Source organism: Odocoileus virginianus, chromosome 6 (assembly GCF_023699985.2).
Source record: "Odocoileus virginianus isolate 20LAN1187 ecotype Illinois chromosome 6, Ovbor_1.2, whole genome shotgun sequence".
NCBI classification, from domain to species: domain Eukaryota; kingdom Metazoa; phylum Chordata; class Mammalia; order Artiodactyla; family Cervidae; genus Odocoileus; species Odocoileus virginianus.
The window spans coordinates 25,940,556-25,967,587 of NC_069679.1; the positions used below are offsets into that span (position 1 = coordinate 25,940,556).

The 27,032-nt window shown below is 37.8% G+C and overlaps 2 protein-coding genes across 4 annotated transcripts in view; both read left to right on the top strand.

Moving 5' to 3' along the window:
- The window catches only part of KNL1 (kinetochore scaffold 1), a 66,544-nt gene extending 55,279 nt beyond the window's left edge, over nt 1–11,265 (top strand). The window contains 10 exon segments of the mRNA XM_020872349.2: nt 414–491; nt 655–694; nt 2,480–2,581; nt 3,040–3,140; nt 5,997–6,065; nt 6,702–6,811; nt 7,025–7,143; nt 7,828–7,950; nt 8,697–8,790; nt 8,792–11,265. Coding sequence (XP_020728008.2) covers nt 414–491; nt 655–694; nt 2,480–2,581; nt 3,040–3,140; nt 5,997–6,065; nt 6,702–6,811; nt 7,025–7,143; nt 7,828–7,950; nt 8,697–8,790; nt 8,792–8,815 — 860 coding nt within the window. The 3' untranslated portion in view covers nt 8,816–11,265.
- Nucleotides 11,266–19,112: 7,847 nt separating this feature from the next.
- The window catches only part of RAD51 (RAD51 recombinase), a 33,865-nt gene continuing 25,945 nt past the window's right edge, over nt 19,113–27,032 (top strand). Inside the window, exons 1-3 of one of the 3 annotated variants that reach the window (XM_070469018.1) lie at nt 19,116–19,602; nt 22,998–23,100; nt 24,784–24,921. In XM_070469018.1, the coding sequence (XP_070325119.1) occupies nt 23,020–23,100; nt 24,784–24,921 (219 nt within the window). In that variant the 5' untranslated portion in view covers nt 19,116–19,602; nt 22,998–23,019. Of the gene's footprint in view, nt 19,603–20,110; nt 20,292–22,997; nt 23,101–24,783; nt 24,922–27,032 lie in introns of those variants that run through there. The other 2 variants (XM_070469019.1, XM_070469020.1) reach the window with 2 other exon arrangements.

Genomic DNA, 27,032 nt, shown 5'->3' on the forward strand with positions numbered 1-27,032 from the left:
GGTGAAGGAAAAAAGTAGATTCAGAAAATATTTCTGAGGTAAAAGTCTAAACTTGGTTTGGATGTGGAGAGAGAGAAGGCTTTTAAGGATGATTCCAAGGTATCATAAATAAATACTTAAGTATGTGTGTGTGCATTTATATATGTGTATGTGTTCCTGCTTAGTCCATGGGGTTGCCTAACAATAATTTTGATGTATGCAAATTACGTATAAACAATTTCCATCTGCCACTAGAAGCAAGTCTTCTTATGAAATTATTATTGTATCTCAATGCTTTTTTGTCAAGGAAAAGTGGGTTAAGATAAATGCTTGTGAAATATTCTTAACACGACATTTTGGGACCATCTCTTCTTTTCATCTCTGGTTGTTTAATTATTTTTGACTGAGTTATTTTACTCCATGGTCTACTTTAGAAACTAAGAATTTGGAGGATGAACAGAAAGACAGTCCTGTGGAAGAACTGAATTCTGAAGTGAGAGCTGCAGAGAAAGGTAACTGATTTAATTAGGGAGATAAATGGGGAAAAAGTCTTCTATTCTGAAGTTTTTATTTAAATGAGATTAATGAGATAGATTTTTCAATAAAACATGATTTTTATACCAGTATTTTAATGTATACATTCTGATAAATTTGTTTTTGTTTTTCTTTTCAAAGAATTGGAACAGCTGAAAACTGAGGAAGAAAAGCTTCAAAGGTTAGCCTTCAGTTTGAGTGTTAGAAAATATGCTAACCTCCACATGGTTAAGTGATTTCCAACCTCCAGAAACTGACAAGGTTGAGAACATGAATATTGACTAAGGTTGAGCCAGGACGTCTACTCCACTTTGAACTTGACCTTGGAGGCCATCTTAGCAGTATACTCTAAGCATTTATTGCTTACAAAGCATTAATCCAAGGTAGTAGTTCTCAAGCTTGTGTAATATCAGGATCCTGTTAAAGAAGATCTAGCATTAAACTGCTTTTATATGACAGTTAGGTGTAAATAAATATAAAGTAAGGTATGTGTTTCTTATACTCTGGATCTTATTTAACTGTAAGACTCAAAGAAATCAAATACAAATAATGACAAAGCCAGTAAAATTCCAACTGGAAACATTAACTTGATAGGTGATAATAATTTAGCTAAAATTAAATTGATGCTAGCAAAATGACTAACAAAATATAAATTCTGTTTAGCTCTAATAAGCTAAACAAAACCAAATGCATGCACCAAAATTATGGCATGTTTCATTTTTTTTTTTTTTAATTTTTATTAGTTGGAGGCTAATTACTTTACATCATTACAGTAGTTTTTGTTATACATTGAAATGAATTAGCCATGGATTTACATGTATTCCCCATCCCAATCCCCCCTCCCACCTCCCTCTCCACCCGATCCCTCTGGGTCTTCCCAGTGCACCAGGCCCGAGCACTTGTCTCATGTACCCAACCTGGGCTGGTTATCTGTTTCACCCTAGATAATATACATGTTTCAATGCTGTTCTCTTGAAACATCCCACCCTCGCCTTCTCCCAGAGTCCACAAGTCTGTTCTATACATCTGAGTCTTTTTCTGTTCTGCATATAGGGCCATCGTTACCATCTTTCTAAAGTCCATATATATGTGTTAGTATACTGTAATGGTCTTTACCTTTCTGGCTTACTTCGCTCTGTATAATGGGCTCCAGTTTCATCCACCTCATTAGAACTGATTCAAATGAATTCTTTTTAATGGCTGAGTAATATTCCATGGTGTATATGTACCACAGCTTCCTCATCCATTCGTCTGCTGCATGTTTCATTTTTAAGGTGGGCATTCTTATGGTCTACATTATGCTTACATTTTTAACATCAAAATGAAAAGTAAATTTTTTTGAGGTTAGTTTTTGTTAATTTATTTTTAATTGGAGGATAATTGCTTTACAATATTGTGTTAGCTTCTGCCATACAACAATGTGAATCAGCCATAAGGATATATGTTCTAGTGAGGTGGACGAACCTAGAGCTTGTTAGAAAGAGTGAATTAAGTCAGAAAAAGAAAAGCAAATACCATATATTAATGCATGTATATGGGATCTAGAGAAATGGTACTGACGAACCTATTTGTAGTGTGGGAATAGAGACATAGAGAACGGACTTCAGACACAGCAGACGAAGGAGAGGATAGGATGAATTGTGAGACTAGCATTGAAACATGTACATTACCATATGTAAAATAGATCGATAATGGAAGTGCTGTATAACACAGGGAGCTCAGTGTTTTGTAACAACGTAGAGGGGTGGGATGGGGTGGGGGGAAAATGTAAATTTTAATAATAATAGACCCACACTTCTAGTTTAATGTTTATTTTAAAAAAACTAAAAATGCAGAAATATACGTCATTCACCTCACTGGGGAGCCATTTAGCACATGGCTTGTTGTCATAAACTTTTATTTTAACAATGTCTGAATTCTCTAGCAGTGACCTTATCTTTCTGTGAATACCTGGTTTGATTTGCAGAGATGTTTTAGAGCTGGAGATACAGAAAGGGCAGATCCTTGCTCAATTAGAGTTTGTGCAAAAGCAAACAAAGAGAACTGAAGAGCTGCTGGATCAGTTGAGGTAAGGGAAAACATTAATTAAGGTAGCATTAATTTGTGTTTTATCCTGTACCTTTGTGGTTGTCTCAATCCACAAGTGCAGTTGACATGTGTTTGTAATGTCTATCACTGTTTTTAACCTATAATGCAATGTATTCTCAGAAAGAAGAATTAATATACTCAACAGTAAGCTGAAAGTATACAAGGTGGGAGAGCTATGAAATTTGTAATGTTAAAATATTTAATATTTTATATTGCCTAGACTTGGCTTTTCTCTGATATATAACTCAAAATTGAGTCAGTTCTTATTTCTTTCAAAAGCAGAAGTTTGTACATTCACAGTATTGAAATTAAAATAATGACTGTCTCCCAAGCCAGTAGAAAACTCCAGTAGTTACTGATGGTACTATTCAGATGGTAGAAGAAGTTAACTCTCTTCTTTTATCTTAAAAAATGTTTTTTTGTCTTCTCTTTCTTTAGCTTGTCTGAATGGGATGTCATTGAATGGAGTGATGATCAAGCTGTATTCACCTTTCTTTATGACACAATAGAACTCATCATTACCTTTGGAGAGCCAGTAGGTAAGTAGCAAGAATAAGATAATTCCTCTGTAGATAAATGTATGGATAAACTTACTAAAGATTCATATCTTTGTTTTAATACAATATTAACATGTATTGACATGATGAAAGTACTGCTGAAAATCTTAAAAGAGGCAATCACTTTAATTAGTGATAATAGAATTTTATTTTATTAAATAAAAAGTTAAAAAATTCAGCTAGTGAAAGTTGCCCTTTGTTGAATTACATTAGATAATAGAAATTTTACCTATTCAGAAAAATGGATCAACATGCTCTTCACATCTATTTACTCTGATTTCTTTTTTTCCATCTGTCTGTCTGTTGTGATAGAGGATTTGCTCTAATGCTGATGATTCTTGACTGGGTTTTTGATGTACATAAGTTAACCCAAAAAAGTAATTGGAAATTCTCTGTGTATTGATTGGTAGGTTTATCAAAATAGGTAAACATCACTAGATGGTAACTTGATAGCCTCCTAGCTATTTTGTTATAATCTCCTGTCAGTATCTTTAGGTCTCTTCTCTTGAAACAGCTTCAGCATGACCAGCCCTGGGTGAACATGGCCAAATTGAAACTTTGATTCTTTATAATTTCTCAGCCTCCAAGCCCAATTCTCCTTAAAAGTTCCTGGGAATTCCTTGTCTGTCCAGTGATTAGGACTTGCACTTTTACTACCATGGCCCCAGGTTCAGTCCCTGGTTGAGAAACTAAAATCCTGTAAATCGTGTGGAACAACCCCCCCAAAAAAGTTCCTTTTCTAAATGAATACTATCAACTTCTGTTCAGGTCCTAAATTAAAAGTTAAGAATCACTCTATACCTCTTTCTTTTTTACCTGGCATATCTAAATTATGAGTAAGACTTACTGATTCAGATTTAACATTCATCTACTTTTTTGTGTCTCTTCTGCCAAGAGACACCTCCAGTCTATACAATAACACTATAGGTAGTCTTTCTGGAACTTTTTCTTTTCCCCTCTATTTCTTTCTCCTTCCTGTAGCTGTAGTAATTGTTGAAAATTTTATCATGTACCTCCTACTCTTAGACTGATGATCAAAATGCTTATAACCTGTAAAGCCCTGAATGAAATGAATTTTTCCTTCTTTTCCTGCCTCATCTTACACTGTTCTCTGCCCATCAACCACAGTGAATTTCTTTCGTTTCTTTAAAAGATCATGGTCTTTCATGCTCAGTCATATTCCATCCTACCTGAGGACATTCATCCCGATGTTTCTTTTTTTTTTTTCCATTTATTTGTATTAGTTGGAGGCTAATTACTTTACATCATTGCAGTGGTTTTTGTCATACATTGAAATGAATTAGCCATGGATTTACATGTATTCCCCATCCCGGTCCCCCCTCCCATCCCGATGTTTCTTATGCCTGGAAACTTTTGCCCTGTCTTAGTCCTTCTGGGTTGCCATTTTAAAAATACCATAAACTGGGACTTTCCCTGGTGGTCCAGTGGTAAAGAATCTGCCTTCCAGTGCAAGGGACGTGGGTTCAATCCCTGGCTGGGGAACTAAGATCCCACACGCCTTGGGACAGCTAAGTCCATGCACCAAAACTACTGAGCCACCGGCGCATTCTAGAAGCCACGTACCACAACGTACCACGTACGTAGTTGCAGGCCTGTGTGCTGCAACTAGAGAAAACTTTTACATACCATACACTGAGTAGCTTATAAACAACAGAAATTTATTTCTCACAGTTCTGGAGGCTGGAACCTCAAGATATGGGTGCCAGTATGGTCAGGCAAGGGCCCTCTTTCAGGCTTCAGACTCTTCATTGTATCCTCACGTAACTAGCTAGCTCTTCAAGGTCTCTGTTTTAAGAGCACTAATCACATTCATAAGGGCTCCATCCTTAGGATCTAAGCACCTCCCAAAGGTCCCACCTCCTACAACTATCACAGTGGGCATTAGGTTTTCAGCCTATGAATTTTCAGACCATAGCACCTCCTCTTCACTAAGTAAATGTCTACTAATAGTCCTTAAGAGCTCAACTAAGTTATCACTTTCTCAGGAAAGTTTTCCTTGACTCTTCTTTTACTCACTCCCTCTGCTATTTGCCCTCCTGGTATATGTTCTCATTGCTTCATGCAGTTTTCTTTATTGTGCTTATTACAGTTTGTAGTTCTTGGTGTGTTTATTAGTGCAATTATCTGTGTGTCCCCCTGAGCTGTCATTCTTTAGAGCATAGGTTGATCATGTTTGTTTGTCTCACTAGCATATCCTCAGTGCCTAACACATAGAAAATATTCAGTGGAGTGCAAAGAATCAGAATCTTAGAGACAAGAGATAACTCTTGTGTATGGAAGAGCAGTCAGCTCTCCTAGCTACCTAAAATTCATTGCTGTTATTTAGTCGCTAAGTCACATCCAACACTTAATGTGACCCTATTCACTATAGCCCGCCAGACTCCTCTGTCTATGGGATTTCCCAGGCAAGAATACTGGAGTGGCTAAAATTACTGTGGCGCTAAAAGCATAAATTGTTTTCACTGTATTTGTGCAAAGATAATAGGTATGGGGAGGTTGTAGTCATCTTCTTTATATGATTCCTAAAAAGAATATTATTTTTGCACAGAAGTTAGGGTTCAAAGGAGGAGGCCCTGATAAATTTACAAAAATGTCCCACACCTTAAATTTCCTTAAAGACCTGACAGTTAATATAGTTCAGTGTTCTCAGGGGAAACTTTACATACACAGAGAATAGTATGACTCAGGGATAAAGCTTCAACTGTTTATGAAAAAACCCTGCTACCCAGAAAGAATAGGATTCTAAAGTACTGAGTTGTATGTGGCTTTAAATCAGATGTTAAAAAGAAATACTGTTCTTATGCTGGTTTTTCCTAGTTGGTCTCCCTTTCCTGGACAAGGCTTATAGGAAGGTTGTTGATCTGAATTTTCAATCTCTATTAGATGGTAAGTTCAGAACATTTAATCTAACAAAACTTTGTTGGAAATTTATTTAATATTAATTAAATTATTTAATAAGTGTAAATTGTTCCTTGAGAACTCTTTTACATACTAACTTAAATATAAACAAGAATAATAATTAGAAATGTGTATTGGACCAAAACCTGCTTGAGAATTGTTCTAAATATTGTGTGGGCTTTAAAAGAAATTTTAAAAAATTATTACTAAATCTGGAGTAATAGCTATTTCCATAATTTAAAAATTACCATTATGGGTACTTACTCTGTATCAGACATTTTTTTTACTTACATCAACACTATTCTCCATTTTGCAGTTAGAGAACTATAGCTCAAAAGCAGTTAAGTATTGTGCTTAGGATCACTCAGGTAGTAAGGAGAGCCAGAATTTAAACTCAGGGTTATATTACATTTAAACCTACACATTTATGTCAGTTCAATGTCTTATGTTCACTGTATATGATGACTTATGTGTTTGAGAATAAAATGGAGATGATAGTTGGATACCTAGTTGTTTGAAGGTATTTCTACTTAATATTTCTAGTGTGTGTGTACATATATAAAATACATGAATAATAAGTAATACTCTGCTTTTAATTTTCTTTTTTTTTTTTTGCTTCCTCAGAGGATAAAGCTCCTCCTTCCTCCCTTTTAGTTCATAACCTTATTTTCCAGTACATTGAGCAACAGGAATCCTGGAAGAAGACATGCACAACACAGCATCAGGTACCCAAGGTAAATTCCCACTGAAATATTTAAAGGAAAATTATGTCAACTGTCCCAAAAAGCAGAACTGAAATTTTATGTATGTAATAGTGAATCCTGAAATGATATATATATATAATAAGATATACTAAACTGTTTAACTTTGGGGGATTCTTTATAAAAGAGTCACTAAACCCTGAAATGTTTTTATACTTCCATCTTTTCTTTCTCTGTTTTTCCCAGATGCTTCAAGAAATCTCACTGGTAGTGAGCCATTGCAAACTCCTTGGAGAGGAGATTGAGTTTTTAAAGCGATGGGGACCAAATTATAACCTAATAAGCATAAATGTGAAAAATACTGAGTAAGTGTATTAGTTTCTGTAGAGCTGCCATGACAGAGTACTACAAACTAGATGGTTTACACAACAGAAATTCATAGTCTCACAGTTCTGGAGGCTGGAAGTCTGAGGTCAGAGTGTCAGCAGGACCAGTTCCTTCTGATGGCTGTGAAAGAGAATCTATTCCATGCCTCTCCTAATTTCTGGTGATTTGCTGGCAGTCTTTTGGCATCCCTTGTTAGTAAATATGTAATCCCAGTAGCTTCTTTTATCTTCACATGACATTCTTCCTGTATGTATGTCTGTGTCCAAGTGTTCCCTCTTTGTTAGGACACCAGTCATTTTGGATTAAGGGCCCACCCTACTCTGGGGCGATCTCATCTTAACTAATTAATTCTGCAATGATCCTCTTTACAAATTAGGTCACATTCTGATGTACTAGGGGTTAGGGCTTTAATACATGAATTTTAGGGGACACAACCCATGACAGTAAGTAGTTAGTCAAAAACTTATTAAAATAATTTAATTAATAGTTTCATGACTAATGATGAAAATACAACCATAAGCTTGCTTTGTTCCAGATGTTTTACCCTCTGTTCATTTGATAAGCAATGATGTATACCAAAGGTTCATTATAAAAAGAAAATGTATTTGTGTTTCATTCTATTTTTGTTTTGTATGTTTAATTGAGGATCTTGTCTTTTACAGATTGAAGCTTTTATTCTCCAGCTCAGCAGCATTTGCAAAGTTTGAGATAACTTTGTCTCTCTCAGCCCACTACCCATCAGTCCCATTACCTTTTTCTATTCAAAATCACCTTGGAAACATTGGGTGAGTAAACAGCAAGCAAGAAAGGGCTCCCAACTACTTTTTTACCTTTGTTCTTTCTTTTGAAAGATTTCTCAAAGTGGTCAGAAAATGGATAGACCATAGTGAAAGCCAGAAGTCACCTCTCTCTCTGATTTCATTTTGAAGAATTTGTTCTTTTAAAATCAGTGACCTTCATTGCTATCTCCAGTGAATACTGGAGATCATTGGTCTATTTTTTAATACTTGCTACATTTTATGGTCAATCCTTCCTAAAACAGGAATCGAGAAGAAAAAAAAATCCTGCTTAAGTTTAGCCCAGATCATATCTGAACAACTTTTATGGCCTTAAAAACAGAGTAATCACTTTAAAAATTGTGTAGTCATAGTGCTTTTCTCAATTAGTTTGTGGAACAGACTTAAAAGTACTTCATTTCTACTCTATGTTTTGTGACTTTTTGTATACACTGTGGACAGATTGCAAGGTGATAGAGTTTAGAATATGTGCACCCCAAATCTGTCAGCAAACACCAGTAGTTTAGTTTTTATAGCCAGAGAAAGCAGCTAAGTCACGATACCTCACAATTACGTACATAATTGGTACTTAGACCTTATTTTTAGAATCTCAGTTCAAATTGGACAGTCTGATTATTTCCAGAAATGGCTGTTTGTGCTTCCTAGTAGATTCAGAAACCCTACTCAAAAATATGAATTTCACTGAAATGAAGACAAGTTTCCAGAAAAATTAATTAACCTTTTGTTCTTTCCAGCCAAGATGAAGTCATTGCCATTCTATCTAAAGTGCCACTGGAAGACAACTACCTAAAGAATGTAGTCAAACAAATTTACCAAGATCTGCTTCAGGACTGACTGCCATTTCTACCACTAGAATCATGGATTGCAGTTATAACAGTCAAGCACAGTAACACTTAATAATAATACTGTGTCAGCATTTCAGTTACTGTTTAATATTCATCTTTAGGTCATAGACGCCTAGTAAAGTTTCTTCTGATGGAAATTTCTCCCATTAAGAATTAACTTTTAAGTATAAGAGGAGGGGTCACCACAAACAAAAATATTAGCCATTTTCCCATATCTAGGGCTGTGATTTTTAGGTTTCTGGCTTCTGCCTACTAGATATGTCCAGGGTAGTCAAGTCTTATCTACAAACCACTCATCCTCCCTTTTTCTCCATTCCAGAGATGTTATTAAGAGAAAGCAATAGCACTCAGCTGTTGGAGTGGTTGCCATCTTCTCTTAAACACCTTGTGTTCTTTTATATAGTGTCTACTAGTATTTTCCTAATAAATATAATTTGTAGGGAAAAATTAATTTTTGGTCTGGTACATATCTGTAAATATATTAATACTGTTTTTGTGTTTGTGATATAGTAAAGAGATGTATATAGAAGTACATAGAGATGTATAGAGAGACATCCCTCTACCTGGGCAGTTTCAAAACATCTTCCTGAAGTATGCTTTACAATAAGATTCTCAGTCTCCTTCATTTAATAACAGCTTCAAACAATATCACACCCAAAACACAGGTTTATCAAGTTTTGGTAATGGTAATGAACTTTTAAGTATTGGTTTCTGAAGCCAAACACTTTCTTATACACAAAAATAGGCACATCCACTGATATTGAATAATCAGTATTATCTGTAAGATAGACAAATGTGAAAAAACTTCATCCAATCTTTAGTCAACTCCTAATCATGATAGTTTTTGTTTCCCTTATATATTTCTCAAGTATATTTACATTTTTAAACTAATTTGTCTTAATATTTTGCTTTATATTTTGGGATCAGGTTAAAGTTTTATGGGTCCCATGAATGTTATCTGCCCTCTTGATTGGCTTTTACTCCTGAACTACTAGTCAAAATAGTAAATGGTCTTTTAAGCTTCAAAAGTCAACATAAAACTCATTTGCCATAAAAATCAATATTTAAATGTTCCCTATTTCTGTAAACTCCTTGAAAAAATTTTAAGGTCATCAATATGGTGTTTCCCCGAAACTTCCCATGAAATTTGTTTTCTTACTGGAGTTGTTTTATTTCTTTCTGTAAACCTAAAAAGTAGAAGTTTTGTTTTATGCATTTTGGCAACCTGGAATGACCAGTTCCAAGGATGATTTGGCTTGTAATGATAATCTCTGCTTTCTTGGGTTTGGAGTACATAATTGTATTATTTATCTAGTTATTTGCTTTTCTATTTGTTCAAAGTATTGGCTATTTTTATAAAATTCTTTGGAAGTTTTTTCACTAGTGATTGGAAGCAGATTATTTTTTGCACGATTAAAGTAAGTTCATTATGTAAGTATTTTTAAAGCAGTATCTCTTTATGAAGTTGTTTTTTTTTTTACCCTGTATCTGATATATCCCTGAAGATATGCCTAAGCAAGCTCCCTTGAGGAATACTCACCTATTTGAAAACTCAGATAAGATTAAAGTATGTCAGGACCTTAATAAAAGAACCAGGTACAAACCGTAGTTATCCCTGTGTCTCTAAGGCACAGTAAAAGAAAACTATTTTGAAGTCCCTTAGGAAACTATCATTTCTTAAGAATTAATGTAGTGGTTCTCAAAGTATAGTCCCTAGACCAGCAGTCCCCAACCTTTTTGGCACCAGGGACCGGTTTCATGGAAGAAAATTTTTCGACAGATCAGGGGCCAGGGGAGGGGTATGGTTTAGGCAGTAATGTGAGCTATGGGGAGCAGCAGATGAAGCTTGCCCACCACTCACCTCCTGCTGTGCAACCTAGTTCCTAACATGCTGCTGACTGATAACCAGTCTGTGCCTGGGGGTTTGGGACCCCCGTTCTAGACAACCTCCCTTAGCTCTTCACAAGTATCCATTGTTGTTGACCTAAAGTCTAGACTGCCAGATATTTCTCCAACAAAAATGGATTCAGGATCAGAAGAAAACTGCAATTCATGGTCTGCAACCATGGTGGGCCACATGCAATTTCCCACTCTACAAGGAAAGAAAAACACTTATAGAAAGGAAAGGAAAGCCAGGAGTAAACAAAGGCTTTTCATTCGCTGAACCCGTCCCAGAAAAGGAGTCTTTCTTCTTTTTGTTGGACTCTGCCAACAGTACAGGCCATGAGAATTCCCCTTTCTGCTCTTCTTCCTCTACTTAATTGAGGTTTTTGATTATTAATTTTTTTAAATATGAAATCAAAACAAAACAGAAAGGCAGGGAAATGCTGCTAGATTGCAGGAGACTAAAGAAATTTTGAAAAGTAATGCTTGATCCTTGATTGAACCTTGTATTAAATTCATAAAGGATATTTTGGGGACATGGAAATTTGAATATTAAACTATATATTAGATGATAGTTTTGTATCTGTTAAATTTCTTGTGTGATAATGGTATTATGTAGGAGAATGCTCTTATTAGGAAACACATGTCTGCAATTTACTTTCAAATGATTTTTTAATATATATAATTTTATTTATTTATTTTTGGCTGTGCTGGGTCTTTGTTGCTGAACAGGCTTTTCTCTGGTTGCAGCAAGCAGAGGCTACTCTAGTTGCAGTGCATTGGCTTCACTGTGGTGGCTTCTCTTGTTGGGCAGCACAGCTCTGGGGCGTTTGGGCTGCAGTAGTTGCAGTGTATAGGTGCGATAGTTGTGGCTCAGTGTTCTAGAACACAGGCTTAGTAGCTGTGGTGCAGGGGCTTAGTTGTTCCATGGCACATGGGATCTCCCCAGTTCACGGACTGATCGAACGCGTGTGTCCTCTATTGGCAAGAGGATTCTTTACCACTGAACCACCAGGGAAACCCTCAAATGTTTTTTAAAAGTATGTGTGCATGTATGCATGTGTGTTAGAGATGCAGGAAAAATGAGAGAAAACATACAACAACATGTACATAGGTGTTTAAATGCACTGTTCTTTCAACATTTCTTTAGGCTTCAATTTTTTCAAAATGAAAAATTGGAGATGAAGAGAGGTTTGCTTGGGGACTTCCCTGGCGGTCCGATGGTTAAGGCTCTGCATTCCCAATGCAGGGGGCACAGGTTCTATCCCTAGTCAGGAAACTAAGATCCCACATGCTACACAATGTGGCCAAAAAAAAAAGGTTTTCTTGGTGGCCAGGCATGAGAGGTAGTACAATTCTAAGATTTCATCGAGGCTCTAGTAAAGACTGATGAATTGTTTTTGTTCCATAAGGAAGTATATCTTCCTACAGCTGTTTCTGATGCCAAATTTTATTATTATTTTTTTTTTTTCCAAATTTTATTTCTTTCCTCCCTAGACTATGCCAAATTCTTTCTGGTGATGTTTCCCCATCCTTTAACAATTTTCCAAAATGAAAAATTGTATTGTGTTCTTTTTTAAAAATTGTGCTTAAATCACAAGGAAAGTAAACATTTCTCTTTTATTCTGTCCCTAGACACTCAATTTCCCTTTTTAGAGACAACCAGTATTACCTGTTTCTTATCTGTTGTTCCAAAGCTGTCTGTATACAAAAGTAAACATGTATGCAAGTAGGTATGAGAGTGTAAATATATATTTTTTTTCTCCTTTTTTACACAAATAGCCCATCAATACACACTGTCCTTCACTTTACCTTTTTCACTTAAGGACATATCTTGATAGGTTCAGATCAATACATAAAGAACTTTCAACACATATTTTTGCTTTTAGTTAAATTGTAGACCATTGGATGGATGTACTATATCTATTGATAAGCATGTAGGTTGTTTATCACCTGCTACTGTAAATTATGCTGAAATTTTGTATATGTGTAAGTTTATCTATAGGATAGCTTCCTAGAAATGGAGCTGTTAAGTCAAAGGCTAGTTGCATTTGTAACTTTAATAGATGTCAGCAAACTGCCCTTTAAAATAGTCAAATCAATCCTACTAGGAATGAGTACCACAAACTTGCTAATACAGTGTGTCCCAAGCTTTTTGATGGTTATCTCATATGTGCTTTAGAGCAATTTGTATGTCCTTTTCTGTGAATTGTCTATTGATAATCTTTGCCCATTTTTTCTGAGTTATCTTTCTCATTGACTGTAGAATATGTTTATAAAAGAACTCTTTTTAACATAGGTTGCCAAGTTTCCCCCATTTGTTGGTTTACTTGACATTATTTATGATGGGTTTTGCCATTTAGAATCTTAAAGATATATATAATGATGAAATAAACATTTTAAGGCAAGACAAGAAAAATTTTTCACTGCCCTTTCAGGCCTCCTCCCTTCCCTCTAGTGTGCAGTGCGCATCTGCATTATGCATTAACCAAACCTCCCCAACAGCAAAATACCTGTTCAAACATAGAGACCAGTTTCTCTTCTGGAACCAGCCATGTAGTCCTTAGAAAAAAACATTCTTTTCTCAGTCCTGTAAGAGGTCTCAATGAACTACCACCTACCTTGTATATGTGGACATCTTTGGTGAACTTATGTATAAAGATTATGACTGGTATGACTGGTACAGAACAGACTTGGTCAGGTGACCTGGCAACACCTAATGGAAGAAAGTTCTTATCTTAACTACTTAATGACTCTATTAATGTTACTAGCCATGTTACTTGTATTCTGCCTATTTTATAAGATTACTGGGTTGTTTAGTTGGTTTGTTTTTTGTGTGTATGCTTTTTTTTTTTTTACATTACAAAATGTGTGACTGAGCCTCCAGTAAAATAATAATGACTAGGGGACTTGAAATGATTGACCAAATATATAGTTGGTGGCTCAGGCAGTAAAGAATCTGCCTGTAATAACAGGAAACCCAGGTTTGATACCTGGGACAGGAAGATCCCCTGGAGAAGAGTGGCAACCCACTCTAGTATTCTTGCCTGGAGAATTCCATGGACAGAGGAGCCTGGCAGTCTACAACCCATGGAGTCACAAAAAGTTGGACATGACTGAACGACTAACCCTTTCACTTTTCAGGGGACTTGAAATGATTGGCCAAATGTATAGTTCAATAAGATCAATGTTTATAATAGTGTAGGTATGGGAATAAGCCATTTCCTGGGCCATAAGAGACAAGGCAGACAGGCAATCCAGAGGCTTTGGGCAACTATTAATTGGCCTGAGTCCAGTAATAGCACAGTGAGTGGCATATCAATGAACTCCTCGCCTGACCTGGGGATGAATATTCCTAATGCTGTGGGACAAATTGGTCATGAAATGCCTCCCAAATCTTTGTCAAAATTAAGACACAAAAGGAGGGTTTTGTAAAAGAAAAAATGTTGGCCACCATCCAGTTCTATAAGATGCGAGTCATTAGTGTAGGATGACACACAGTACATCCTAGAAAGGAATTCAAGGCGAGGAGCAAGATGAGGCATTTCATGCTCTGGCAGAACTGGCCCTCAGATATTTTCTGGAGAAAATTTTATGAACCCAGTTTCTTGCATCTTTCCTTACTTAGAAAAGTGCTAACACCATTAGCTAAGATATCTATCCTTTTTGAATAGTAGTCAGCTACCAAGATGTGTGCTTGGTTGCACATACCCCTTCGTCAAAAGTCACGTGTATACCTGGCTTTCCCCTTTATTTCTATGGAACCTGTAAAGCCCATGGTTTCTCTTAGAATTTTTATGGTTTAACACTTTACATTTATATCTTTGATCCATTTAGAAATTTATCCTAACAGAGTATGAGATAAGGATCAAAATTAATTTTTTTCAGATGGCTATGTGGTTATCTCAGCCCCATTTAATGAACACCATTTTTTCCCCAGTGGTTCATAATTTCTCTCTTCTCATATACTAAATTTCTCTATATATTCATATTTATAGCTGAGTACGGTAGACAGAATAATAGCCCCCTAGAGATGTCCACATCTTAATTCCTGAAACCTATGAATGTAACCTTACATCACAGTAGGGACTTTGCAAATGTTCTGAAACATCTTGACATGTGGAACGATCCTGGATTAGCTGGGTGGATCCAGTGTAATCACAATCATCCTTATATGAGGGAGTCAGGATGTCAAGAGTCAGAGAAGGAGATGTGATGATGGAAACTGAGATCACAATGATTGTTGGCTTTGAAGATGAGGGAAGAGTCTACGGCCATACAACCCTGAACGCGCCCGAACTCTTCTGAAGATGGAGGAAGGGACCTCACACCAGAGAAGGCAAATGCCTCTGAAAATTGGAAAAGGCAATTTTTGGAAAATTCACAAAAGGTCCTCTTCTAGGACCTCCAGAAGGAACACAATCCTGCCAACACCTTGATTTTAGTTCATTGAAACCCAGAATTTAGGAATTCTGACATCTAGAATTATAAGACAATACATCTGTTGTTTTAAGCCACTACATTTGTGGTAATTTGTTACCAGCAGCAATAGGGAACTACAACTCTGGGATAACTAGTCTGTGCCATTGACGTACTCTTGTGTACAAGTACATTTTAATTATTATAGTTTTATAATTTAGTTTATTGGCTGGTTGGTTCAGACCCTTTTATTTCAGGATGTCCCTGGCTCTTCCTGCTTTTTATTTTACCAGATAAAAGTGAGAATTAACTTGTTCGGTTCCAAAAAATTCTTGTTGACATTTTTACTGAGATCATGTTGTATTAAATTTAAAGATCAACTAATGGAGGACTGCTATCTTAAAGATGCTGAGTCTTCCATTACAAGAAGATAGTATGCTTTTCTATTTTGTGTCCTTTATTATCTTAAAGTTCCTATTAATGTGTACTTTTCTTGTTTATTCCAAGACATTTTATATTTTGTTACAATTTAAAACTATCATTGTAAAGTCAAATTTGTACAAAAAATTCAAACCATACACAAAAGAATATGGATGAAGACAAACTCATTCATATCTTACTAGAGAGCATCCTTCCACATAGTAGGGTTTTTTAGCCATAAAAAAGGGCAATGACTATTGGATAGGCAACTGCCAGTGATTGACACAAATCCCACTGGGATTTCTATTGGAAATTCTGCCATAAAGGTGGTGTCATCTGCATATCTGAGATTACTGATATTTCTCCCCAGCAGTCTTGATTCCAGCTTGTGCTTCATCCAGCCCGGCGTTTCACATGATGTACTCTGCATGTAAGTTGAATAAGCAGGGTGAAAATATAGAGCCTTGATGTACTCCTTTTCCTATTTCGAACCAGTCCATTGTTACATGTCTGGTTCTAACGTGCTTCCTAAACTGCATAAAGGTTTCTTGGGAGGCAGATAAGGTGATCTGGTAATCCTAGCTCTGTAAGAATTTTCCACAGTTTGATGTGATCCACAGAGTCAAAGACTTTAATGTAGTCAATGAAGCAGATGTTTTTCTGGAATTCTCTAGCTTTTTCTCTGATACAGTGGATGTTTGCAATTTGATCTCTGGTCCTCTACCTTCTCTAATTCAGCTTGAACATCTGGAAGTTCAAGATGTTCACATACTGTTGAAACTTAGCTTGGAGAATTTTGAGCATTACTTTGCTAGCATGTGAAATGAATGTACTTACATGCAGAGTACATCATGCGAAATGCCAGGCTGGATGAAGCACAAAATGAAATTAAGATTGCTGGGAGAAATATCAATAATCTCAGATATGCAGATAACACCACCCTTGTGGCACAAAACAAAGAGGAACTAAAGAGCCTCTTGATGAAGGTGAAACAGGAGAGTGGAAAAGCTGGCTTAAAACTCAACATTCAAAAAACTAAGATCATGGCATCTGGTCCCATCATTTCATGGCCAATACATGGGGAAACAATGGAAACAGTGACAAACTTTATTTTCTTGGGCTCCAAAATCACTGCAGATTGCAGCCATGAAATTAAAAGACACTTGCTCCTTGGAAGAAAAGCTTTGACAAACCTAGACATTATATTAAAAAGCAGAGACATTACTTTGCCAACAAAGGTCCATGTAGTCAAAGCTATGGTTTTTCCAGTAGTCATGTATGGATGTGAGAGTTGGACCATAAAGAAAGCTGAGCGTGGAAGAATTGATGCTTTTGAACCGTGGTGTTAGAGAAGACTCTTGAGAGTCCCTTGGACTGCAAAGAGATCTAAAGATCACTCTTGCACTACTCAAATTGATCATTTGAACATGACATGGGATTTCCTTTTCTGTGCTCCAGGTTGATTATGCTGATGAGATCATATTCTTGAACAAATGATCTGATTTCTGCTGATTAAGTTTTGGTTTTATTAGAAGTTGCCTCCTTGAGATTTCAGATTGGTCACTTGTAATTTAGGATATATATATTCAAAACTTCAATTACACATTAATAGATATTTTCATGAATTGCTAATTGAACTGTTAGTAAGAAATCTACTTTGTCTTACCTCCAGCTTAGTTGGTTGTCTTGGAGGAAAGGAACATAAAACTACTCAAATTTGTTTAAACTGAAAAAAAAAAGATGATTGGAATGTAGGGAGATTATTGTAATGTAGAGCTATCTCATGGACCTCAAGAGCATTAAGTGCTACTGGGCCCCTTAGAAATTGGAAAGATCTGGGAAGCAGTCAGATTTCAAAACAGTTTCTGTTTGACTCTCTCCCACTTCCTTATCTCTCAATTTCTTAACCTTTCTGCAAATGGGTTTTCTCTGGTTTGGTCCACACAGCCACAGGAATTGTATTTTAATGAAAGGTCAAAGTCATGTATCATCACACAGCCAAGATGGGCTGTGGGTTTGCAGGTGTTCTAAGGAAAGTATGTGAAGAATAGACATGAAGGTGTGTATCTCTGGTATGCATGGCAGGTCACTATTATCCCCAATTACTATCTAGAATCACTAGTTAGGTTAATTCTACCTCCAGAATGCTTCCTGAATTTGTTCTGTTATTGGTCTAATGCAAACCTTCATCTTGAGAAATGGAGTTATTTCCTGCCATGTCAATTAACAAGGATCTCACCAGACTCTTGCATCTTCCCAGACATGGAAAATCACCAAATTTCTTAACTTGGGATATCTGGTTTCCTTTAACAATAATCTCTGATATTCAGTCTGCCTGCCCTTTGTTGTAGAACTTCTATATAACCTGGCTCCTCCCCTTGCCTCCTCTGAGCAGTTCTCTCAAGGCTACTTGAGATGCTGCCTCCTGGGGATAAGTCCTAAAAATTCCAGCCAAATAAAACAACTCTCAACCTTTAGGTTGTGACTATTTTTTAAATCGACAATCTCTTGCCTGAAATATTTTAAGCACTGCCTAACAGTTTCTGTTGTTTTTACTCTATCCTGAAATCTGTCCTTCAATGCCACAGGGTAACCATGTGAGGATCAAATAAAAACTTCAAATTTTAAAGCACTCCACAAATACAAAGTGGTGCAGAACAAAAAACAGGTCTAAAGCATGAGATTCATCGTATTAAAAACTTTCAGATGTACCCATTACCTAAATAAAGATAAAAGTTCTATAATGGTCTATGTCTCTTCATGCTGCTGCTGCTGCTGCTAAGTTGCTTCAGTCGTGTCCGACTCTGTGCGACCCCATAGACGGCAGCCCACCAGGCTCCTCTGTCCCTGGGATTCTCCAGGCGAGAACACTGGAGTGGGTTGCCATGTCCTTCTCCCTACGTCTCTTCATAGAAGTGACATAAACGTAAACTCTCAGCACCTGGTAAGACACTTTTCCTCCCTCATCAGACAGTACTCCTTAACCACACTGTTAATTTCCATACCCACACTGCGTTATTTGCTTTATGTCTTCTATCTCATCTCCGCCCAGTAAACGCTAATCACCCTTTAAAACTGGAATCAACTTTTAATAAACTACGAAAAGATTTACATTCCTTTCTTTCTCTCCATTAGCTCTTTGTTCCAGTTTCACCCATGTACTTCAGCGTCATCAGTTCCACCATCTACAAGAGCCTAGAAAGCGCCTGAACTCCGTAATTGGTCTGAGTTAGAGGCTCAGCGCAACCTGAAGGGCCAAATCCCCAGGTTAGACCCTTAAGAAACAAATTAAGAGCTCTCGGGGCTGTCCGACTCTTTGTCACCCCCATGGGCTGTAGCCCGCCACTCTTTGTCCATGGGGATTCTCCAGGCAAGATTGCTGGAGTGGGTTGCCATGCCCGCCTCCAGGGGATCTTCCGGACCCAGGGATACGAACCCACGTCTCCCGCCCTGTAGGCGGATTCTTTACTGTCTAAGCCACCAGTTCCCAAGAGCCTGGCTGTTTCGGAGAGGGGCTGAGGAGCTACAGCTGCGTCGCCCGCCCGCGGTGCATACTGGGATATGTGGTCTCGGGCGGCCCACAACCTCTTGGGAGTTGTAGTCCTCGATCTGGTAAAGGGTGAGAAAAACGCAACTCTCAAGTTTTGGATTAGTCCTGAGGGAGAAAAAGAAGACGGAAACCCATAACATCCTGCAAGCTAAAGTTCCTTGAGCCCAACTCGGTCTCACGAGTGGTCGAAGCGGCTGGAAGGCGGGCCCGAGAAGGGTGGGGAGACGTTACGTTGACGCGGGCGTGAACTTGTCCTGTAGGATTTGGCGGGATTTCCGAAAGCTGTACGCAGAGCGCGCGCTGCGGCTTGAGACCGAGGCGTAGGAGGAGGCGAGTGGCGCCTTAGGGGCGAGGTTGGAAGCTGAAACTCGTCTGGGTTTCGTGCAGAAGGCCGAAGCAAGGGAGTAGAGAAGCGGGGCACAAGCGAGGGGACCTACAGTCCGTCCGGGATCGGGCGCGGGCGGGCCCAGCAGCCGGTAGTCCGAGTGTGCAGCCTGCCCTAGCGAAGCACGGCAGGTCCAGGTGAGTGTGAGACGCCGCCCCGGCCCCTTCCCACCGCCCTGTTAGCCCCGGCATACGCCGAACCCAGGCTTAGACCCAGATTCGGGCCCCAGCTCCGTCGCAGGCTTACGGGCCCCTCCGTTTCTCCGAGTGAGAAACTCGGAAATGGCGGGGCGAAGCCGGGACGTGTCCGGGCTGCTTCTGTCGAAGGGGAGAAGTTCGCTGAGGGGAAAATAGAAGCGCACTCTAGCGTTTAGAGCTGGGAGGAACCTTGGGAGGCCTTCATTTCCAACACCTACTTAATGGGCGTCCGCGAGGAATCCAAGATCCAGAGACGTGTAGTGACAGAGTCACAGCTCTTAAGCCAGAGCCACGGTTTCCAGGTTTCTGGTCAGTGCGCTTTCCGTCGCACAAAATTTTGCTTACCAGAGTACCCACCTCCAATTGCCAGTAAGATAATTGGCTTTTTCTAATGCGGAAGACCGTTCACGTGATGTCTAAGTAACGATCTGTAGTGACGGATGCTGTTTTTTTCTTAAACTTGTAAGCCAAGTGTAGTATACAAATAGAAAAATGCACAGATCAAAAGTGTATACAGCTCCATGAGTCATTACAAAATGAATATACCACTCAGGTCAAGAGAGAATGCTGTCATCACCCGGAAGCCTCCCTTGTGCCCCCTCCTCTAATACTCTCCCTTCTCGCCAGAGGTAACCACTGTGTTGACTACTAATACCATTGATTAATTTTGCCTGTTTCTGAATTTTATATAAAGAAAGACTGTTTTTGTGTCTGGCTTTGCTCAACATTCTGTAGATTCTTAAGTGTCTTTGCATTTAGCAATACTTTCTATTCACTTGTATTCCTATTCATTATACCTATGATGGATATTTGGATTTTTTCTAGTTTTTAGCTTTCAGGACAGAGGTGGCTGAGAAAATTCCTGCATACAGTTTAGTGCACACGTGTATGCTTTTCAGTGGGTTAATAATAGAGTGGCAGAATTCCTGGGTCAAAGCATTTGTCTGTCTTCACCTTCCATGTTTAATACAGTACCAGTACACTCAAACCAGCGGTGAATGAGTGTTCAGTTGTTCCACACGTTTGCTAATAGTTAATGTTGTTGATCTTTTAAAATTTTAGCTATTACCTTGTGGTTTTAATTTTAATTTTCCTGATTATTAATGTTGAGTGTTTGTTGATACGTTCATTAACCATCTGAATATCTTCCCTTGTGAAGTGCTTGTTCAAATCTCTCTTGCCTATTTTTTCTTGGGTTGTCTTTCTTGCTGATTTGCAAAAATTCTTTATATATTCTCGTATCAGCTCTGAGTTATATTTGTGGTAAATATTTTTCCCCCTCACTATTGTTCGACTTTCCTTCTTGCAGTGCTGTCTTTTGATTAGATGTGCTCAGTCACTCAGTCATCTGGCTTTTTTTTTTCTTTCCCAATTTTATTTATTTAGCCACACTTGGTCTCAGTTGCGGCATGTGGAATGTAGTTCCCCAACCGGGATTGAACTCGGGCCCTCTGCAATGGGAGTGTGCAGAGTCTTAGCCACTGGACCACCAGGGAAGTCCCAGTCCTCTGACATTTTGTGCCGCCATGAGCTGTAGCCCTGCAGTCTCCTCTGTCCATGGAATTTTCTAGGTGCATTTCCTACTCCAAGGGATCTTCCCAACCCAGGGATTGAACCCACTTCTCTTGCATCTCCTGCATTAACAGACAGATTCTTTACCACTGCACCACCTGGGAAGCCATAGCTTTTTTTTTTTTTTTTGGCTGCACTGGGTATTAGTTCCTGTATGTGGGATCTAGCTCCCTGACCAGGGATCGAGCACCAGCCCCCTGCATTGGGAGCTTGGAGTCTTAGCCACTTGACGATCAGAAAAGTCCCAGCCATAGCCTTTTTTTTTTTCCCCAGCCGTAGCCTTTTAATGGATAGAATTTCTAAATTTAAATATAGTCCAGTTTTTCAGCTTGTTGCATTTTGGTTATTGCTTTATGTATACAGTTCAAGCCATCTTTTTCATAAATTATGAAGGAAGACACTTTAAGTTGCCTTCAGATGATTCTGATATTTGGAATTATATTGGAATATACTCATATTATGCTAAGCATGCCATCTAAGAGAACTACACCTGAACCAGTCAAGAACAAATGGTCACCTTCTGTCAAGCCTCTAAGACTGGAGATTCCTTACCTGTTATTTTTTTAAGTTAAATTTATCTTGATTGTTAAATTGTCCAGATTATTTTGATGTGACTTAAGCATATTTATCCTTGTAGACATCAAGACTTGTTTGCTTTTACTAACACCTCATGAAGATAATTACAATTTTTTGTTCTCCATTCTTTCAATCAGTACAATCTTAACTGTTAAAATAATCTGACTTTTGGTATTGGCCTTATATGGAAGATTTCAAACTGAGCAGGATACTTCCATGTTACTTATTCATTTGTGCATTCAGTGAAGTCTGGAATTGGTTAAAATGGTGATCTTTAAATTTCATACACTTTTATTAAAATAGAAGCAAAATGTGGGACTACAAACTATGATTCTTGCCTAAGGTGGGAAGAATTCTCATCTCAGTCCACTGTTTCGGTATCAGGAGTGGAGATTTATGGCAATGATTCTGTACCTTCATTTTGCCCCTTTGCCATCACCCCCAAACCCTGCTTGCTTGGAAGGGAACAGTGGAACTGAAACGGTTTAACCCTAAATCAGTTTTGGGGTTTTTTTAAGTAGAGTTCTAGAAAATCTGCATTCAGTTGCCGAATATTTAACAAACACCTAACATTTATGATGTTATCATGAGTTATATACAAATAAGACTTGGCCCTTACCTATAAGAAATATGAAGCAGGAGAACTGGGGGACATAGTTTATCTAGTTAAGCTGTCTAGGTGAAAGGGAAAGCTGGTGAGGGATTTCTTTTTCCTGCCATGGGTAAGTCAGTGATTAAACCAAAAGCCTAGTAGTCTTTTTTTTTTTCTTAATATATATATTTTATTGAACTATAGTTGACTTACAATGTTTCAGGTGCACAGAAAGGTGATTCAGTTAGACATATAAATATATATTATTTTTCACTTTATTTCCCATTGTAGTTTATTATAAGATATTGACTATAGTTCCCTGTGCTATACAGTAAACTTTTGTTGCTTATTGCGTATCTATTTTTTTTAAATTAGAAATCTAGCATTCTGTTCATACTAAGTCAAACAAGTAGAATCAAAATGCCATAAATTTTTTAGCTAGATATAAATTCATAAATTTTCTAAAATATATTATGCATACTAAATCTCCCCAGAGGAAAAACCTAGTAATTCTTTAAGAGATTTACTGTAAAACTATGTTTGCACGTCTGTACTTTCTCTAGTGTTCTTCCTGATGGCCATCTGTGTTTTTCAGTATTGCACACTGAGCAGTGGCTATGGAGATGCAGCTTGAAGCAAATGCAGATACTTCAGTGGAAGAAGAAAGCTTTGGTCCACAACCTATTTCTCGATTAGAGGTATGTGCTTGGTTGCTAATTTTAAAATTATAATGTTGGATAAGATTGTTCTACCTACTGGGAGGAATCACAACCTTTACATAAACTGAAATCCAAATTAGAGTTTTCAGGAGGGTCGTCAAGGATCCTATGGGAAGACTTAAGACAGTTGCTAAACATGTCTGCCAGGTCCCTTTTTTGTCAAGAATTCTTCCCCTACTTTTTCTTTCTTAGAACCTTATGTCAGAAACTAAGAAGCCCTAGGATCCCATGGTAGAACCTGTGCTGTTTGTACTAAGTATGAAATTACCATCCAGGGAATTGCAGTGGCCTGGGCCAGCTATGCAGGAAGTGGAGAGGAGCAACATCTCTCCACCAACCTGGATCTGTGATGAAGTTACTAAGAAGACAGCTGTCATAGACAGACTGGCTTGGGGTTAAGATGTGAGAGTTCAAGACTGCACAAGAACACCAAGCACCAAACCTGGGACCTTTCACTGTTTCTGCACATTGTACAGAGGTCCCAGAGTGAGTACCATTGACTTGGGCTGAAAGAATTAGGAGAGTATACTGAGAAAGCCTTCATTCTTGTCTCTTTATGCATATTCCTCCCATCCCCCACCTAAGCTTCAGCTTTTCAGAAGATACTTAAACAGGTTTGTTAAACACATTGGAGAATTCAGAGTCATAACTTTTGGTTTCAGTGAGCATCCTTATAACCACACATGTGAATTGCTTATTGCTTAAATCTTTATAACAGACCCGGTTCCTAGGGGTAGGTACTATTTCTCTCCCCTCTCCCAAACCTTCCCTGACCCCAGATACATACATATCTCGCTAATAATGCATGCTTTCCCCAAAGTCATGGTTTTGGTGGCTAATAAAACCAAAGCTGACTTTGTTTATAGGGAGAAGGAAGTGCCTTTGGGTGGTTTGTTTTTGAGAAGTGGCATGTAAATCCCTGACCAAAAATTTTTTTCCTCATTCTTAATATCAGTTGTTAAAGCAGAGCTTTCCAGTTATTGGGCAACAAAGAATGTATGCTAAGATATGCTCCCCTTAGCTCTGGGACAGTCTTATCTGTTTACCCAGCTTAGTGTAAAATTTATTATTCTTTATGTGTGCTTGATGTAGAAAACTTTGGGAAGCACCAGTTTAAAGTAGCCTTTTAGGGCCCAGGTCTCAAAGTTCATTTAGAGTTCCAGTCAAAAGCTTACAGGTTTGATCCCAATTCATGAGAGTCTTTTAATATACATAGTGCTCGTTTAAAACTACTGGTTTTGATAATGAATGAAAAATTTAAAAAAAAAATGAAAGTAAAGTCACTCAGTCATGTCTGACTCTTTGCGACCTCGTGGACTGTAGCCTTCCAGGCTCCTCTGTCCTTGGGATTCTCCAGGCAAGAATACTGGAGTGGTTTGCTGTTTCCTTATCCAGGGGATCTTCCCAACCCAGGGATCAAACCTAAATCTCCCTTGTTACAGGCAGACTCTTTACCATCTGAGCCACTAAGAGAATACCTTTGATGATGAATAGATTGGTAATTTGTTATGAGATGCATCATATGTAGGGCATACTTTTAGAAGCTTTTGCATATAATATCACAGTTAAAAACAGCCTTGTGAAATAAGTAGGGCCAATATCCACATTCAACAGATGAGGGAACCAAAGCTTAGATTTATCCGTAGTTTTCTTCACTTGCAGCAATGTGGTATAAATGCCAATGATGTGAAGAAATTGGAAGAAGCTGGATTTCATACCGTAGAGGCTGTTGCCTATGCACCAAAGAAGGAGCTAATAAATATTAAGGGGATTAGTGAAGCCAAAGCTGATAAAATTCTGGTAAGTACCGCTTGTGTGACCAAGAGAGGCAGCAGTGGGAGTGGTAAAGAGTATACAGTGAAAGACTGTAGTCTTCCTTCTTCCATCCCCTGTTGTGTCACCCTCTTCCTCTTTCCAGAAGTGACTGTATTACCAGCTAGTTATCTTTCTCCTTGCATAAACTGGGATTTTTCCTAGAGAACTGCAATATCATGGGGGTGTGACATAAATACTGCCAAATTGACTACCAGTTTGCACTCCTATCAGCCATGAGTGATGTGTGCCTTATCATTTCTGGATGTTATAATTTCATGTCTTAGAAATATACTCATTAGTATGTAGCCACTGAAAATAGTTTTGAAGAACATTCATTGACATATGAAAATGTTCCTGATATAAGAAAGCAGGTTAAAAAATGTGTTTGTGTGCTTATGTCTTTATCTTTTTAAATGTGTGTATTTATATACATATAGCATATACACTGGGGATAACTACAGTAAAATACTAACACTGTTGTTTCTGGATGGTGAGAATGTGAACAGTTTATTTTTGCCTCAATTTTCTGAAGTTTCTGCAGTTTCTATAATAGACTTGTATTACTTTTTTTTAATATATATATATATATTTATTTATTTGGCTGTGCTGGATCTTAGTTGCAGCATGTGTGATCTAGTTCCCTGAACAGGGATCAAAACCAGACCGCTTGCATTGGGAGGATGGACTCTTAGCCACTGGACCACTAGGAAAGTCTCCTAAACATGTATTACTTTAAATAGAAAAGTTGATTTTATTCCTTGAATATTAGAGTCATGTTAATTAGGCTGCCAGTGTGTACAGTCTATTAATTAACTAGTCATAAGCAAGATTCTTTAATCATAAGAAAGTGTGATTACAAATCATTAATGCTTAGTTTTTTTAACTTTAGTAAATGATGTAAAAGTGATTTTACAGGCTTAACCAAAATAAGATAATAATCCTTTATATTATATTGCACTTTAACTTTTTTAATTGAAATTTTACTTTAGACTATAGTTGGTTTATCGTGTTATGTTTCAGGTGTATAGCTAAGTGATTCATATGTCAATACATATACAATATTTGTTCTTTTTAGATTTTTTTCCAGTACAGGTTATTGTAAAATATTGAGTAGAGTTCTCTTATAGCACTTTAACTTTGAAATCCCATCTCTTTTGTATACACAGTATTCTCACTTGCCTTGACACTGGGAGAGAGAGGTAGGACCAGTGTTATCTCTGCCTTACACATAAGGAAACTTAGACCCAGTGGTTCAGTTATTTATCCAATGTTATGTAGTTGATCACAGAACTAAGACTAGAATCCAGTTATTTTCATCCTGATATACTATGATACTTTCTTATTTCCCTCCAATGTCTTGCAGCTACTATTCATTTTTCTTACTTCATATATTCCTTTAGCACATATAGTACCCAATGATTACATTTTATTTCATGTATTTTATCCTTTGGTATTTATAGGCTATACCTTGGAGATAATTGCAGGTTAGGTTCCAGACCACCACAACACAGCAAATATCACAGTAAAGCAAGTCACACGGGTTTTTTGGTTTCCCGTTGCCTATAAAAATTATGTTTACACTATTTTGTAGTCTGTTAACTATACAATAGTATTAGAGCTACAAAAGCAGTGTGTATACCTTAATTTAAAAATACTTCATTATTAAAAAATGCTAACCATCATCTGAGCCTTCAGCAATTTATATTCTTTTTGTTGGTGAGAGTCTTGCCTTGACATTTATGACTGCTGACTGATCAGGGTGGTGGTTGCTGAAGGTTGGGGTGGCTGCAGCAATTTCTTAAAATAAGACCACAGTGAAGTTTGCCACATAGATTGAATCTTCCTTTCAATTGTAATATGCAATGCTATTTGATAGCATTTTAAATTTTTTGTTTCATGTTTTGGCTGCCCTGGGCACTTGTTGCTGCCTGAGGGCTATTATGGTTGCAGTGCAGGGACTTTTCATTGGCTTCTCTTGTTGCGGAACGCGGGCCCTAAGTGCATGGGCTTAGTTGCCCCATGGCATGTAGAATGGTCCCAGACCAGGGATTGAACCCGTGTCCCCTGCATTGGCAGATGGATTCTTAACCACTGGA